Source organism: Tachyglossus aculeatus, chromosome X3 (assembly GCF_015852505.1).
Source record: "Tachyglossus aculeatus isolate mTacAcu1 chromosome X3, mTacAcu1.pri, whole genome shotgun sequence".
Lineage (NCBI taxonomy): Eukaryota > Metazoa > Chordata > Mammalia > Monotremata > Tachyglossidae > Tachyglossus > Tachyglossus aculeatus.
In genome coordinates, this window is record NC_052099.1 from 8,776,534 (window position 1) to 8,791,444 (window position 14,911).

At 41.3% G+C, this 14,911-nt stretch overlaps 1 protein-coding gene across 2 annotated transcripts in view; it reads right to left on the minus strand.

Moving 5' to 3' along the window:
• Positions 1–242: 242 nt before the first annotated feature.
• Positions 243–14,911, minus strand: part of EFNA5 (ephrin A5) — a 271,847-nt gene continuing 257,178 nt past the window's right edge. The window contains exons 3-5 of one of the 2 annotated variants that reach the window (XM_038770414.1): positions 11,416–11,481; positions 10,926–11,006; positions 243–4,555 (exon numbers count right to left, since the gene is read on the minus strand). In XM_038770414.1, the coding sequence (XP_038626342.1) occupies positions 4,434–4,555; positions 10,926–11,006; positions 11,416–11,481 (269 nt within the window). In that variant the 3' untranslated portion in view covers positions 243–4,433. The remainder of the gene's footprint in view (positions 4,556–10,925; positions 11,007–11,415; positions 11,482–14,911) is intronic. The other variant, XM_038770415.1, reaches the window with a different exon arrangement.

Consider the following 14,911-nt stretch of genomic DNA (forward strand, 5'->3'; position numbering starts at 1 on the left):
TTGTAAATACCCAGATGAGGATGAAGCCTCCACATTCACTCTTCAGAAGAGCTGGAATGAAACTTGGTATTTGGTCATCTTTAACCCTGCATTCTTTGGGTTTCCCAGACCCAAACACAGTATTGTCTTTTGCTCCCACAAATATGCAAAAATCAGCAGAGTACAACTAGTCCCTGAAATAAAGGCATTATTCAAGGAACAAAGAAGTAGAAGGAGGGATCCGATTAAAATGATGAAAATCTTTAATTTTTATTTAGGTATAATTGTACGGACACGTGTATATACAAATACAGATCTTAGGGTTTGTTTGTGGCTTTTTTTTTTTACATTTTCTTTTTTAAGTTCATATAAGGTAAGCATTTCAAACAGCACTCAATGAATAAGTGCAAAGGAACTGCAAAGCAGGGCAGTACAAGCACAGGACCACACTGAGCTGGATTTTCACACCCAGATGCACACACAATGAGTGGCTTCAATGGGGTGTCAAGAGTAAGCATGGAAAGCGGATTTCGCAGACTCATGGGTAACCTCCAACATGCCAGCATCTATTAAACTGTACAGACAAAGGCAGCAAGCCTATTGTAGGGAGACTGGTCTCACATCTGAGAAGCTCGAGGGCAAATGCATGGGAAAAACTCAGTGATGCCAAACCAGAAACAGATCTGCCCATTCACTGCTCCAAAAAAAAAAAGACAAAGAAAATATCTTTCAAAAAGGAAAGTAGAGGGAAGGAAAGAGATAAATGGGGGAGGGTAAAGAGGGTAGGGAGCAAGGGGGTGTTAAAAATCAAAACTAGTGACTACAACTCTGAGTGGGATGAATGGAGGGGAGGAGTTAAACACTTTTCTGAGTTTCTGAAACTGACCGAACCACCTCTGTCACAAGGCAATGGGTCACCCCAGGTTTCTTGGAAAATTTACAGGTGCACTAAAATTTTCTTTTCCTTCCACAATTTCACAGAAGCAGAAATAACCCACATTTCAACTTTCCCAAATTGGCGGTTTGGGATTCAAGTCCATGCGCATGCCACACATGATACTGGCAAGACTCCTCCTGAAAAACAGTCCATGAAAACAAAATCAAACAGAGAACAGAACGGAAGGTACAGAACCATTACTAAATCCCCTAAGCCTTTAAGAACCAACATGCTGAAAAAAAAAAGAATTACAGGGCTCCCACATCAGACCTTAAACATTGAGGACAAAACATTGATCACCAAAAGTCATGTTATACTGGGACCTGACATTGTGATGTCTTGAGATTGGGTGAGCGATTTTCACAGATGATTCCTGTATGCTGCAGTGTCACGGCCACCTGTTACGTGGTTCTCAGCCATGTACACTTTTGATGCTTCAAAGCTCTGTCTTATAATCAATGCATGTTTTAGTAATCTGAAAGTCTACTGTTCTCACTTACAAAAGACATAAGAATCAAATTAATACTTTATTATCAAACACTATATACAACAGAGGTGGCTAATAATACAGAATTTAAAGAACGTAGCTTTTTTGTGTGTTTTACTTGTCTTTCCTTCACCATCCAAGAAAGTACAGTACAAAACAATGTTCTAAACACTCAATGTTTCCTTGTCCATTGAAGGATACACAGTATCCACTAAACAGACTGATCCTTATTTCCCTGCTTCATGTGGCAAAGCCCTTGGCAACCAGGAGTGCAGGTCACTGGGGTGTAATGTCTGGAGCCACGGGGCAGCCAGCATCGCCCCACAGACTGAGTTGCTGTTTTGTTTGTGTTTATTGAAAAGCTGCTCGAAACATCCTCCTGAGCTTCCCGAGGGTTGAAACAACACAAAAAAGAAACATACCAGCTCTTTCTTACGAGGACTGAGATTGCCTGATGTCATCAAGTAATCCAGGAGGCTATCTAGTAAGCACACTACCCTCACAGTGATGTCATTTACAGCTGTTGGAGCACTCGGTCTACTGGCATTAATAGCCTCGCTGTTTTTCACTTAATTAGCAGTGGCACGATGGTGAGCAATGGGGTTGAACTTCCCCGTGAATGCCACTCGTGAAAAGGAAAGCCCTGCCATTATTTCCTTATCAATTAGGGACAAATGCTCGAAAACCAGAGAATTCGCCATTTTGAGAATGAACCCAGCACTATTAATGCCATTATAACAACTGCCTGCACTTATTTATGGGGCTTGTTTGCTTGCAGTTATGGAGCATACAGGATTATTTTGCTTCTATCTACTGATCTATTTTAGAAGGTGTCATTTTTCTCTCCCAAACCCGACTGTCCCGATAGTCCCGTGATCTTTAATAGAAAGAAACGCTATCAGGCTCACCAAGAGTACCCCGAGCAAAAGAGGTCACTGAGTGATGTGAGCTCTTTTTGCAATGAAATGGTGGCTGCCTTAAATGCTAGATTGTGGTTGTCTGCCGAGCGCTCTCTGACAATGAGAGATTAGCTTGATGGTTTCTGTGAGATCAACAACCCCACTCCTCTAGACCTTTTCAAGGACGGTTTCTGTAATCACTCTCTATGCCACACTGGATGGGATCAGGTGAGCCAGACTCTAGGTGAATACGAGTGGAACACTCCTGGGTGCCATAACATCACTGTTTGCCCTTCATTTGTATATTTTTGGACTGCAAGAAATTCTAAGCAGGAACTTTTCTCCCATTCTTAAATCCTATCCATCTAGATCCCCAATTGCTTTTTAAGTGTGCATTTCATTAAAAAAACCCAAAACTGATATATAAAAATCCTTATTTTGTTGGAATGCAGTCCAGTTTTCACATTTAGCATGATACAGTTTTTTTTTTCTTTTGAAAGACTTTGTTTCAACCAAAATAGCAAAAAAAAGGCTACATTTTCCATTGGTCTGACACATTTCCCTGACTAGACTTTGGAGGTCAAAGTTCATGGCAGCCAGGCCAGTAAAAACCCCAAGGCTTGCATTTCCTGGTGATCAACCTCTAAAACCCCATCTTAGTCATGCTCCGATTCTTTAAGTAGGGTCATCTCACTTTGTCCACGAAACAAGATATTTCCCCATATTCTTCAATGATAAAGGGATACCACTTTTCTCACAAGTTCAAATAGGACAAGCATATATACTCACTCTCAGGATAAAGTATATCTAAATAATGTATTTTCTACTCTAGTGGATTTTTAAAAAAATATTTCGTTAAAGTCTTTGGGACCCCTTCTGGTTTATCTCCTGCACTTAAACCCATGCTCCCTCTAATCTTTAAGCTGTGTCCAAGGGATAGAATAGGAAACACCAACACTTGAATTCTTATTCCAAACTTTAGACATTTTCCCTTTTGCACCCCCAAGCAGGTCTGACTGCCTCTCCTGAGTGGGGGATTGATGTTTTGCTCTCCTTTGGTTGAGGAACTTGGAGCACAAAATGGCTGTAGGGAGGGAGAGTCAGAGGAAGGTGCTAGGACACTGGAGAGCCAGTAGCCCAAAACATGTTTCCTCTAGCCACTGAGGGCCTGTCTGTGTACAGATTGCTCGGAGGAGCATCCAAGGCTATCAGATCATGATCCCTGGCTTGTGAGCCCTGGGGAAGGTCACTTTATACACAAAAATGTCTCTTTGTGTGTGTGTGTGTGTGTGTGTGTGTGTGTGTGTGTTTAAATAAAAAATAATTGTAGCACCATGGTGATCTGTTTTCAAAGAAAAAACCCAACAACATCTGGTGTGCACTACCCACCTACCAACACATATCAGAGGCACTCACACATACACACCCCAAATGTATTTTTCTCTATATTACCTTGCTTGCTTTGGGCTAGCATTCCTACACATAACCCTCTCTGTAGAACAGAGCTTCTATTCCAGAGCACAAGTTTCACCATTAAGAATGCTTTAAGACCATTATATTAAAACCAACATCTTTACCTTTTAGAAGCCCGTTCTTTTAGAAACTCCTAGCGAAAATGGTGTGATATCTATTCTTAATATCTCCCCTCCAGTCCTGACATGGTGACATGATGCCCTGCGTGATCATCTTACAGTACTGAATGAGAAGGTATAAATAGCATATAAGATAGTAAAACCCTCCTGGGCCGACCCTTCACTGACTGCATCTGCCACTATTCTTACCTGTACACATTCAGATGACACAGTAAGCTAAAGGAGGAGAGTTCTTAAAGGAGAATGCACAGGAAAATAAGGATCATTGGTGTTACTATTGCAATTTGGCATTTTCATCTGGAGGCCTTACAATTTGAGAAAATGAGAAAGTGATGGGAAGGATTGGGAGCGGAAGAAGGTGAATATTAGTTATGCCTCCAAAATTGTGGCTTCTCGTTCAGGCTGAAAGAAAGAAAAGGAAAATTTGACATCTGCAAAAACCAATAATAAGTCCCTTTCTTGGGATGAGCAGTTAGGTGGATCTCTGATGTTCCATGACCCCGGATGTTTTCTGTGACAGGTTACTGGTATAGACTGTGCTATAACGGCAAAAGCATCGCCAGGAGGAACAGTAGGACTGCCAACAGCCAACTGGATATCCTTGGTGTTTGTGCCGCGTTCTCCCCGCGCGATGGCTCGGCTGACTCATGGACAGTGTCATCTGTTCAAATAGAAAGCACACATTCCAATAAGATTTCCCATCCTTAACCATCCTCTTCTTCTTCTTCCAGCAGTCTGCTAGCAGACCTCGGTGCCCTCTGCAAAGGGAGGCAACGGACCTTGTTCTATCATTGACTTCCATGTCTGTATAATCACCAATTATTTATAACAACCCAAAGACAGACTCATAAAATGAAAGTTATTTCTCAGGAATAAGAAAAAGACCTTGGCAAATCCGCTCTCACAATACCGGCAAAAGCACCTAGGCCATAATAACTCACCATTAGCTGTACACCTTGCCTCTGGAATTGAACATGCCTGTGTTTTCTTAGGCACTAATGGAAAACTACCACATTGTGACAAAAGAGGCAGTCGATCCTTTTGTGTTTCAGTCACCGGGTAGGATGACCTGCCTATTTCCACCGGTGTAAAGTTTCTTTAACGGCAATGTTAAATGGCTGGCCATTTAAAAACCTACAGTCGATGAATCTTCAAATCAGAAAAAAATGAAATCTGAAAACAACAGCCTTTGAAATGAACTGTACATAAAGCACAGCAAACCTCAATAAAATGCCCACCAGCTCAGCTACAATTAGAAATCAATTACAATACCATTTCCATTACAAAACCCTGCTTCTCCCAGATTAAATTACTTGAACTTGGCTATTTTAATTTCTATCTGGCTGAAGCCTGGCACATAAATTATCAGCCTGGATGCAAATTCCCCTCTAAATAAAATGGATTAAGTCCGTTAAGCCTTTTATTTAGCTGTAAAGTGATTTTAAGAGAGTGCTTGTGATTTTTGGTGTTCTTCTGAGCTGCGTGATTCAAAACAGGCTTAACTTTTGGAAGGGGAATTTTTGCAGCAATTTAGTTCCTGACTCTAAATTGAGAGTTGTATTTATGCCATATTCCACCCTAAAGCTGACTACCTTTTGCAGTAGATTAAATGACCCCTGCAACGCTCATGCTTTGAGCCAAATATGCAACTCTTTGGCACCCTGAGTGCCGGTGAAATTTGGAGGTAGGTTTCACATTGTTCATGGAATAAGGGGATGGAAGGGATGTAGAGAAGGTTAGAGAACCCTGAGTAGAGCTTTCAGGTACTTAAAAACACCTCTTAAACCTCTGGCCATTAAACATAAAGCTAATGTAGCAGTGAACGTATGCTTTCGGGCCACTGAAAAACAATGAAAACTCTCCGAAATAAAATTCAAACAGCTCCCATGGATTGCTTGGAAACTCTGATATCCCGTCAATCCAGCCACTGAAGTAATTCAGGAGATAACAGCTTAAGGAACTATAGTCCCAAAGGATGCTGGTGTTCGCTTTGCAGCAGGGTACTTCTGACAATTAGGCTTTCAGAGTTGACGGTGTCAAAATAATTTTTCATTATCTTTAAGGCCTTGCACAAACTTCTCCTCAAATGGAGGGATCAGGATGCATTATATAAGGGTCCTCCTATGACAAGAGTCGGCATTACACACATGCAGGCCATTCTGTGGCTTTTGTGTTACTGTAAATGAGATATGACCGGCAGAAAAGCAGCAACAATTCTGCCCACCAGCAGTTATGAAATGTGCTCTGTTACTTGGAAAGGCATGCTCTCCTCTCCTCTCGCGGCAGCCATGCATGTGTCACATGAGCATGCTTTCTAGGCACTCTGGCTTTTTCCTCCTCCGATCAGGAGGAATTCAGACAGTGGAGGACAGTTTGAGTTTCCTCCATAATATGCGGGGTTGGGAGGGACAGAGTACATTCCTGAGCATGAGGCAAAGAGAAGACCATTCATTAATAAATGTTCCTTTTAGTGTAGAGGAAATGTATTCATGTCTGGTTCCATGTTCGTGTACCTATTATCTAAAAGGGAATCTTTGAGCCCAGAGGGGCTCAATGGGACAACAGAGCAAGATGAAAAGTGGAGTGAAATATCTTGAATAGCCAAACTCTTGAAATAGGAATAACACAGATCACTTCATTCTAGTGGAAATTATACTTGAGTGCCAGAGGCCACATTCTGCATTTTATCTCTTTAGCAGGGTGTGTAAATTCAGGTACGTACAGTGTGGGGTCGGGGGAGTACCTTTAACATACATTAGAGTTGTGATTTTGAGTGTTTACACCTTCGCTCTACAGAGGAGAACGGATACCCACTTCAAAAATAGGAAGAATCAATCTCAATATATTCAAAGCTCACAACACTTAAACCTTGAATTTGATCTAGAAAAGAGTGTATCCATTGCTCTCCCACATCACTGTATTTCCCCTTTATGATAAAAATTATGGAAACTCCTAAACTGTGGGAAAGCTGTGTCCACATGCTGCAGCTCTTTCGAACCATACTGTATTACTTGGCCCTGATTGCTTTTCCACTCCCCATTGGTTTATTGCATGGAGCTAGGGAGGGGAGGGTATGAACCTGACCACATGCAAAGGTTCACACCCTGTCTTAACTTTAACACCCTGTTTAAACTCCTATCTCCACCACTGCCAGTCAATCTCAAAATTCTTGGCTGGCAGCTCTCCTCCATAAAAACAAATGATTAAATCAAAGGTGTTAATGAGACTTCTTTTTTAGGGCTGATCTAGTACTCACATTAAGAAACAATGACCATAGCCACATTCTTCACTTTAGTCCGCCCCGAGACATCTATTTGCCACCACATAAACAGGGCCTGAAACAAGTATCCTAGTGTCCAATGACAGATTACTAGCTTGAAATAGAAGAATATCATAGGGTGTGTCTCTGGCCTGTTCCCACCCTATATCTTTGGTGAGAAAAGACTGTGCGGACTCAGAGTGCGAGCACAAAAAAAAGACAGATACATTCCAAAGACAGGTGAATTAGTAGACAGTGCATACAGCATGCAACATAATTCTTCCAGACCATCCACATTCTTTAATACTGTTATCCTAAAGCTTCCTATCCCAGCAGCAAAGATGCACACCCTCAGGCTATAAAATATCTGTATCACTGTTTCAAGGTTTTGCTCCAGTACTTACCAACACACACACACACACACACACACACACACACACACACACACACACACACACTCTCTCTCTCTCTCTCTCTCTCTCTCTACAAGAAATCACCACCTGTGGAGTAACTGGCCTCTAAATTTCATCCGCATGGAGTGGGAAAAGGTGACACAATGGACTCTCCATCTGAATATGTCAGGAAGTGGGCAGGTTGATGGAGGGAGGGTCTCTAAGAATGCTATCACCTTGCCTACCCTCTGCCCCATTCCTGGCCCATTCACTGTTTACACTGCTCAGTCATCTCCTATCATCTGTGGATGATACACTGAAAGATGTGATTATGCAAGCGATAATTTCTCGTCCTTTTGCCCAACCGCAACCCTAAATCTACCTCTAGATAGAATGAGAGAGAGAGAGAGAGTGAGTGAGAGAGAGAGAGAGAGAGAGAGAGAGAGAGAGCGCACACTGGAGTAGAAGCAAGTGATAGGAAGCTGTACAGGCAGAAAATCACGGTAGGTATGAGGAAGGGTTCAGATAAATTCATGGATGATAGAGAGAAAAATTAGGGATGTTAGAAGGTACCCCCCTCAACATGTGGTTTGATGACAAGATGGACAACCGACATCACACTTCATCCAAGCATCCTTTGGTGCCACTTACAGAGACAGGACACTGCCCTGGACGGACCTCGTATGATATTACTCAAGTATTTTGACATTACTTATAGTATGACATTACTTATGGTTCAGTGGCACTTTCAGAGAAAAGAAATTTTGACAGCCAAAATCTTCCACATACAGACCTTTTTCTTCCTATTTCTACTTCCCATTTATGCACTCAAACTGCCGTTTATACTACTGTCGACTACTTACTTCTCTATCAGTAGACTCCTTTCCAACCTCCCCCTCGACACACAGTTAAATATTGACTCCAATTAGATTTTAAGCCCCTTGAGGGCAGGATTCGTGTCTGTTGAACTCTCCCAAGATCTTAGTGCAAACATTTAACTTCAAATGAGAACTATTTGTGTGAGTGTGTATGAAGAAATGGGAGAGGAGCAGAAGCAGTGTGGCTCAGTGGAAAGAGCCCGGGTTTGGGAGTCAGAGGTCATGGGTTCAAATCCCGGCTCCACCACTTGTCAGCTGTGTGACTTTGGGCAAGCCACTTAACTTCTCTGTGCCTCAGTTCCCTCATCTGTAAAATGAGGATTAAGATTGTGAGCCTCACGTGGGACAACCTGATCACGTTGTATCCTTCCCAGCGCTTAGAACAGTGCTTTGCACATAGTAAGCACTTAAATGTCATTATTATTATTAAAGGATATACTGGGAGCCTTTGCAAAGATACCCGTGTGTTCTTCAGAATTGCTACCAACAATATACCTAAAGTCTACAAGGAAATCTCCACAGTCTCTGGAGCATGCTTCATAACAACATACTTCACTTTACAATGAACAGCCTAAAGACTCTATTTTAATAGAAAAATATCTACTTTTTTAAAAAAAAATGCACTCCAATATCCTCTCCTTTTGCAATCAGTTAACTCTCAAAATCATTGTGAGAAACCATTAATATGAATGAAACCTGAACAAATTTTCACCTAGTTGGAAGAAAGCATTTGGTAAGTTTCTCCACTCCCAGGGAGAAATTAATATCTTACAAAAGTGTCTCTCCAAGATCAGGACACTATCGGTAAAAGCAGGGGAAAAACTGTCTGGGTTATTGGATTCCCCACTATGAAGCACCCAATTCTTTCATATACTTCCCAATACTTCAGCGTTGAAACATTCTTAGAATCCTTATGTTCCTCGATTACATTCCCTACCCCTACAAAAAAAAAAAAAGATCTTGATTGGCCCAGTGGAGTTTCCTTAGAACAATAATTAATTAGAACCTCCTTAAGGCAGGTTTCCCAGTGCCTAGCTATTGCCTGGAATCAGTTAATCTTCTTCAAAAGCTATAGTCATTGTTTTAAACACCTATGTTAAAATTTGAAGAGTTTCAAAATGGGCCTGTTGAAGTGGTGTAACTTTCCTAGGTGCCAGGTGATTTTTAGCCCTCTCGACTATGAGCTCACCCCTCTAGACTGTGAGCTCACTGCAGGCAGGGAACGGGTCTACCAACTCTGTTGCACTGTATTCTCCCAAGTGCTTAGTATAGTGCTCTGCACATAGTAAGCACTCAATAAGTACAACTGATTGGAAAACAAGGCTCAGCCCTCACATGCTAAGAGACCTGCCTTTTCCAAGCTACAGTGATCCAGAGAATTTGATTATTGCCATTACATAAATGATGATGGCTACCGATTAGGCATAGTGCGTGCCATTCATTCTGGTTCACTTTCCCAGAGGCTCAATCACTGGATTGTTGGTCATTCATTCTGGCTCTTGGTACCAGCCAACATTTTTAGCCTAGGGCAGAAATATAAAGCCCTTTGAAGTTCCAGAACACACCAAAGAGAGCTCCCACTGCAAGTAGCCAGAGGCAGACCCTAAATCATGCATGAATTTTTGAGTGCTTCTTTCTGTTTAAATAATCAGAATGTGGTCTATATTGATAGAAATGTCACCAACCCAAAACATGCAAATTGAGGATTACATACATTTTACCCACTTAGGAAACCCCCAGTCAATATTACTGATGCACGGTTAAAAGTTAGTTTGACAGCTTGTGGGTTTTGTGTTTACACGAGGCAATGGAAAAGAGCAGGGGGTGGCAAGCAGTGTTAAAAATGTTGGATTTCCCCCGCCCATTCATAACGCTAGCTTGGACAATCAACTCTACCACAAGACTGAGCTATTTTTGCACGATTTGGGATACAGAAAATGAAAAGACTAGAGTCTTCACACAAGGTGAACTTCTACACGTCCGGAAAGTACTATGGTAACAGGATTTAATGGCCCCTAAAGCTCACAATGTGGCCTTATCAGCTGTGAAGGTGAATTATTCAGGAAAACTAATGTTTCAATCAGTTGCATGCCTGCACTGGTCCCAAGGCACCTCGGGAAATAAAATTTTACCAACATATATGATAGATATTCTCTCTACAAAAAAAAATCGATTCATGTAATAGGTACAGTGTTTCATCAGCATGCTGGGAAGGTAGTGCCTTCTAGATATTCTTTAGCATTCCACTGGGAATGCTAAATTAGGGTGCTGCATTTGATTAAACCCATGTGTCACAAAAAAGCAACATTCTATCTACCATGCATTACACAAGGATACTGGAGAAATGAGGTAGATCATAAGTAATATTAGCACTGCTAGAAATGAGCAAAAGCAGAGCAACTTTTCCATGCAAAGCATGCATAGAGGAAGAAAGGAAAAAAAGTACTGAAGCACCAGAGAGACAGACGCATTTGTTAAAAGAGATTCTCTAAGCATACTAACCTGCTGGTTCTAATGAATTTTCTACTTTGTCGTTAACATCGAAAACACGATCATGAACACCTATAGTTTTCATACAGCTGTCTATAACAAAAATAGAGATAACAGCCAAATATGTTAGTGAGACACCCTTAAACTCCCCACTTTCCTTCTTTTTCTTCCTCTCTCTCTCTCTGTCTTTTTTCTCTATTTATATATAGATTGTTTTTAAGTCTGTGGCACTTGTCCAAATGCAAGTATTGTCTTCCATTTGCTGTACCCATACAACAGTCTAAGAAACAACAAGTTAGCAACTGCTATGTACTTAAAAAAAAAACAAAGCTTCATGAAGAATGATAAGAAAAAATGACGAAAACTGAAACACAAATGTTGATATACAGAACAGATACCACACAGGATTTAACAATAAAAAAAGTTGAATTGCTGTTAACCAGACCACACAGTAAAGCATGCGCAATAAAGCCACCCTTGAAAGCTCATTCTAGGAACTTACTTGCTGGTCGTACAAAGACTTTGAGCTTTAGACAGGATCTCCTTCCATTATCTGGGATTGCAGAGGCTGCAGGGGTAAACAGATTGGGGGAGAGAAGGGGGGAGAGACAGAGAGAGAGGAGAGAAAAAGAAATTCAATTATTCTTCTTTACAAATACAAGTGGCCAATTTCCACTTTCCTCAACAGTGAACATATATCCTGATCCCTCCCGTATCGTCAAACAATGAATCTTTGAATGGATGCTTGAAAATCCCTTCATTTCTGTGAAGGAGAAAAGGACAGGCCAGACTTTTTTAAAAAAAGGGCAGAATTACAGGAATACAGCAGGCAGATACTTCCTATTTTATTTACTCTCTTCTCATCTGCAGAGGAGGACTAACTCATAGAGGAATTCTGGCACTATGTAAACCCATCAGATTGATTTTATTAAAACAGTCCACCGTTTTGCTTGTTGTATGGGATCAAATTTCCTTAGGTCAAAAACTATCTTTGAACCATCATGTTTGCAGAGCACCATTTCTCCCACCCTGTGGATAATGGGGCCCATCAGAGCCCCAAGGTGAAACCACCGGCAAGAACAAACAGATAATTACAAGTAGGAATTTAAGCTGACCTGTTTCTTCTAGGGAAAAGCAAAACTTTGTAGGTCCTGAGAGCTCATCTGTCAGTGGTTTGCAGGTAATTCAATTAGAGGTTTACGCAGAAATTGGCTCTGAGTTTGGTATGACTAAACTAGCATGGCCACCTCCATCTTGCTATTATAAGTACAATATGCTACTGAGAAAGTACTGTGTTGCAATGGCATATTTTCTTTGTAAAGTGCTATAAAGCAGGATGGAATTCATCAAAGAGACTTTACCAAAATATGACATGTTTCATGCTATAAATAATTTGAGGAAGAAATGGTATACTCCTCCTCAGGAGGAGGCTGTAAACTTTCCCTAGGTTTCAATGATTACTCTCCCTCAACCCATGAAGTATAACAGCAAATTCATTCAATCGTATTTATTGAGTGCTTACTGTGTGCAGGGCACTGTATTAAGCGCTTGGGATGGAATTACATAGGCGTACAAGATCTCTCAACAATTGTGTATATTTACTTTGCAACCCCCAAAGAAAGTCACCCTAATTAGTGCTTCTTATTCTCTTTTCCTATCCTTTCTCTTAGAACAGGTTCTTGGTCCCTAAAAAAGCAGATGACAGTTGAGAAGCACATGGGTTTACAATTAGATTTGAAATAACTTAAGCTATTTTAAAAAAAATTGTGTGTACATGGAGTGGTCAAACTGGTCAGTCCCATATTGGCCCTTTCAGCCACAACTGCCTCAGAAGCATCACTTTTGAATATAAAAGAGAACTACATCTATATCAATTTCACCATACACAACTAAACACCAACATTAAAAAAGAGGCTTGAATGTTTCATTTCCCTTCTCTGTTTATTAGGTAACTGTGTCTTTCTGGGGCTGGAGAAAAACAAAATGATTCACGGGCACACACAGAAACACTCATTCAAAGGAGAGAGCATACAATCTCGACTCTAAACAAATTTAAAACCAATCCACACATCCGCGGGGTTGGTATCAATGTTACTATGCCACAAAGAGGAACTGAAAGATGCAACATTATGACAAAACAATGAAGCAAAGAGTAATGTACCCTGGCGCTCTTGCTCAGCATCTGTGGAGAGCTACATGGGAGAAGGTGCTCCTCTTCTTAATTGCAAGACCAAAATACACAGAAATGATGCTTTTCCCCTTGTTCACTTTGACAGGCAGTTAAAAAGTGCTAACAGCTGGCTTTGCTGCAAGCTTTCGCTACATCAAAGTTGGAAAAACTCCCTCTACTGACATTTAGAGTAACTGGTGTAATATTTAGGGCCTTAAATTTGCGCTCTGTGGTTTAATCCAGGAAATGGTGTCCTTCCTGTGGACCCTATTGAAAATGTGAACTCACTAAATACTCATTGCGTGTGCACAGATAACCATGAATTACTTGAGAAAATTTGAATCCTATCAGTTTCTGCATTATTTATTCCTGAAGAGGTTAAAAAATTGTGCATGTGCACAGGCGCGCACACACACACACACACACACACACACACACACACACACACACACACACACACACACACACACACACACACACACACACACACCCCCCCCCCCCCCCCCCCCCCCCCGTAGATTCCAAGCTGAGAGAAATTCATTTTAAACTATGTGAACGTAATTCATATGCAATTTTGGCTAGAGTGCTAGGTAATATTACAGGTGACACATGCCCAGAGCATGACCAAACCTTTTAATCATTTAATTCAGAGGTTGTTTGGCTCTATGTGGGTCATCCTAAATTTTCTATTTATGAGAAATCCTAGATTTAGGAAAATTACCTTGTGGCTCTTACAAATAAAAAGCCCTGCTAAGTAATCCAGGCAAACTGAAGAGTTCTTTGGCAAATAATCAAGTAGGTTTTATACCTTCCTCCACCTAAGGGGAAAATATATCACCTGTCTACACGTTTTGTTTTATTGTCTGTCTCCCCCTTCTAGACTGTGAGCCCGTTGTTGGGTAGGGGCCACCTCTACATGTTGCCGACTTGTACTTCCCAAGCGCTTAGTACAGTGCTCTGCACGCAGTAAGTGCTCAATAAATACGATTGAATGAATGAATATACACCATGAAGTCATTTATTGACTCAGCTACTAGATGGGCTACATTCTTCTTTAAAAGAAAGATCAAAACAATCCACAATCTTAACCTATCTCTTCACTGCCCTGCTTCCTCTGGGTCCTCAGCCAAGGGGGAAACCACTGCAAAGATATCAGGGGCTGGCATAATATTTCATATTAACAGCTGATGATAATAATAATAATAATACTAGTATTTGTTAAGCACTTACTATGTGCCAAGCACTGTATTAAGCACTGGAATGTATACAAGCAAATCAGTTTGGACACAGTCCCTGTCCCATGTGGGACTCACAGTCGCAATTCCCATTTTACAGATGAGGGAACTGAGACCAAGAGAAGTGAAGTGACTTGGTCGAGGTCATACAGAAGACAAGTAGCAGAGCCAAAATGAGAACCCAGGTCCTCCTGACTCCCAGGCCATGCCGAGAAGCAGCATGGCTCAGTGGAAAGAGCCTGGGCTTTGGAGTCAGAGGTCAGGGGTTCAAATCCCGGCTCTGCCAATTGTCAGCTGTGTGACTGGGCAAGTCACTTAACTTCTCTGTGCCTCAGCTGCTTCATCTGTAAAATGGGGATTATAACTGTAAGCCCCCATGGGCTCACGGTGTTACCTGATCACCTTGTAACCTCCCCAGTGCTTAGAACAGTGCTTTGCACATAGTGAGCACTTAATAAATGCTATTATTATTATTATTCTCCAAGAACAAGCCAACTGACTCGTGATCAATGCCACATGATCACACTTGCATTCAATTTGCAATCCCCAACTAAATGGAGGCCCTGCTCAGGCCTATTAGAAAAGGCCTTTCC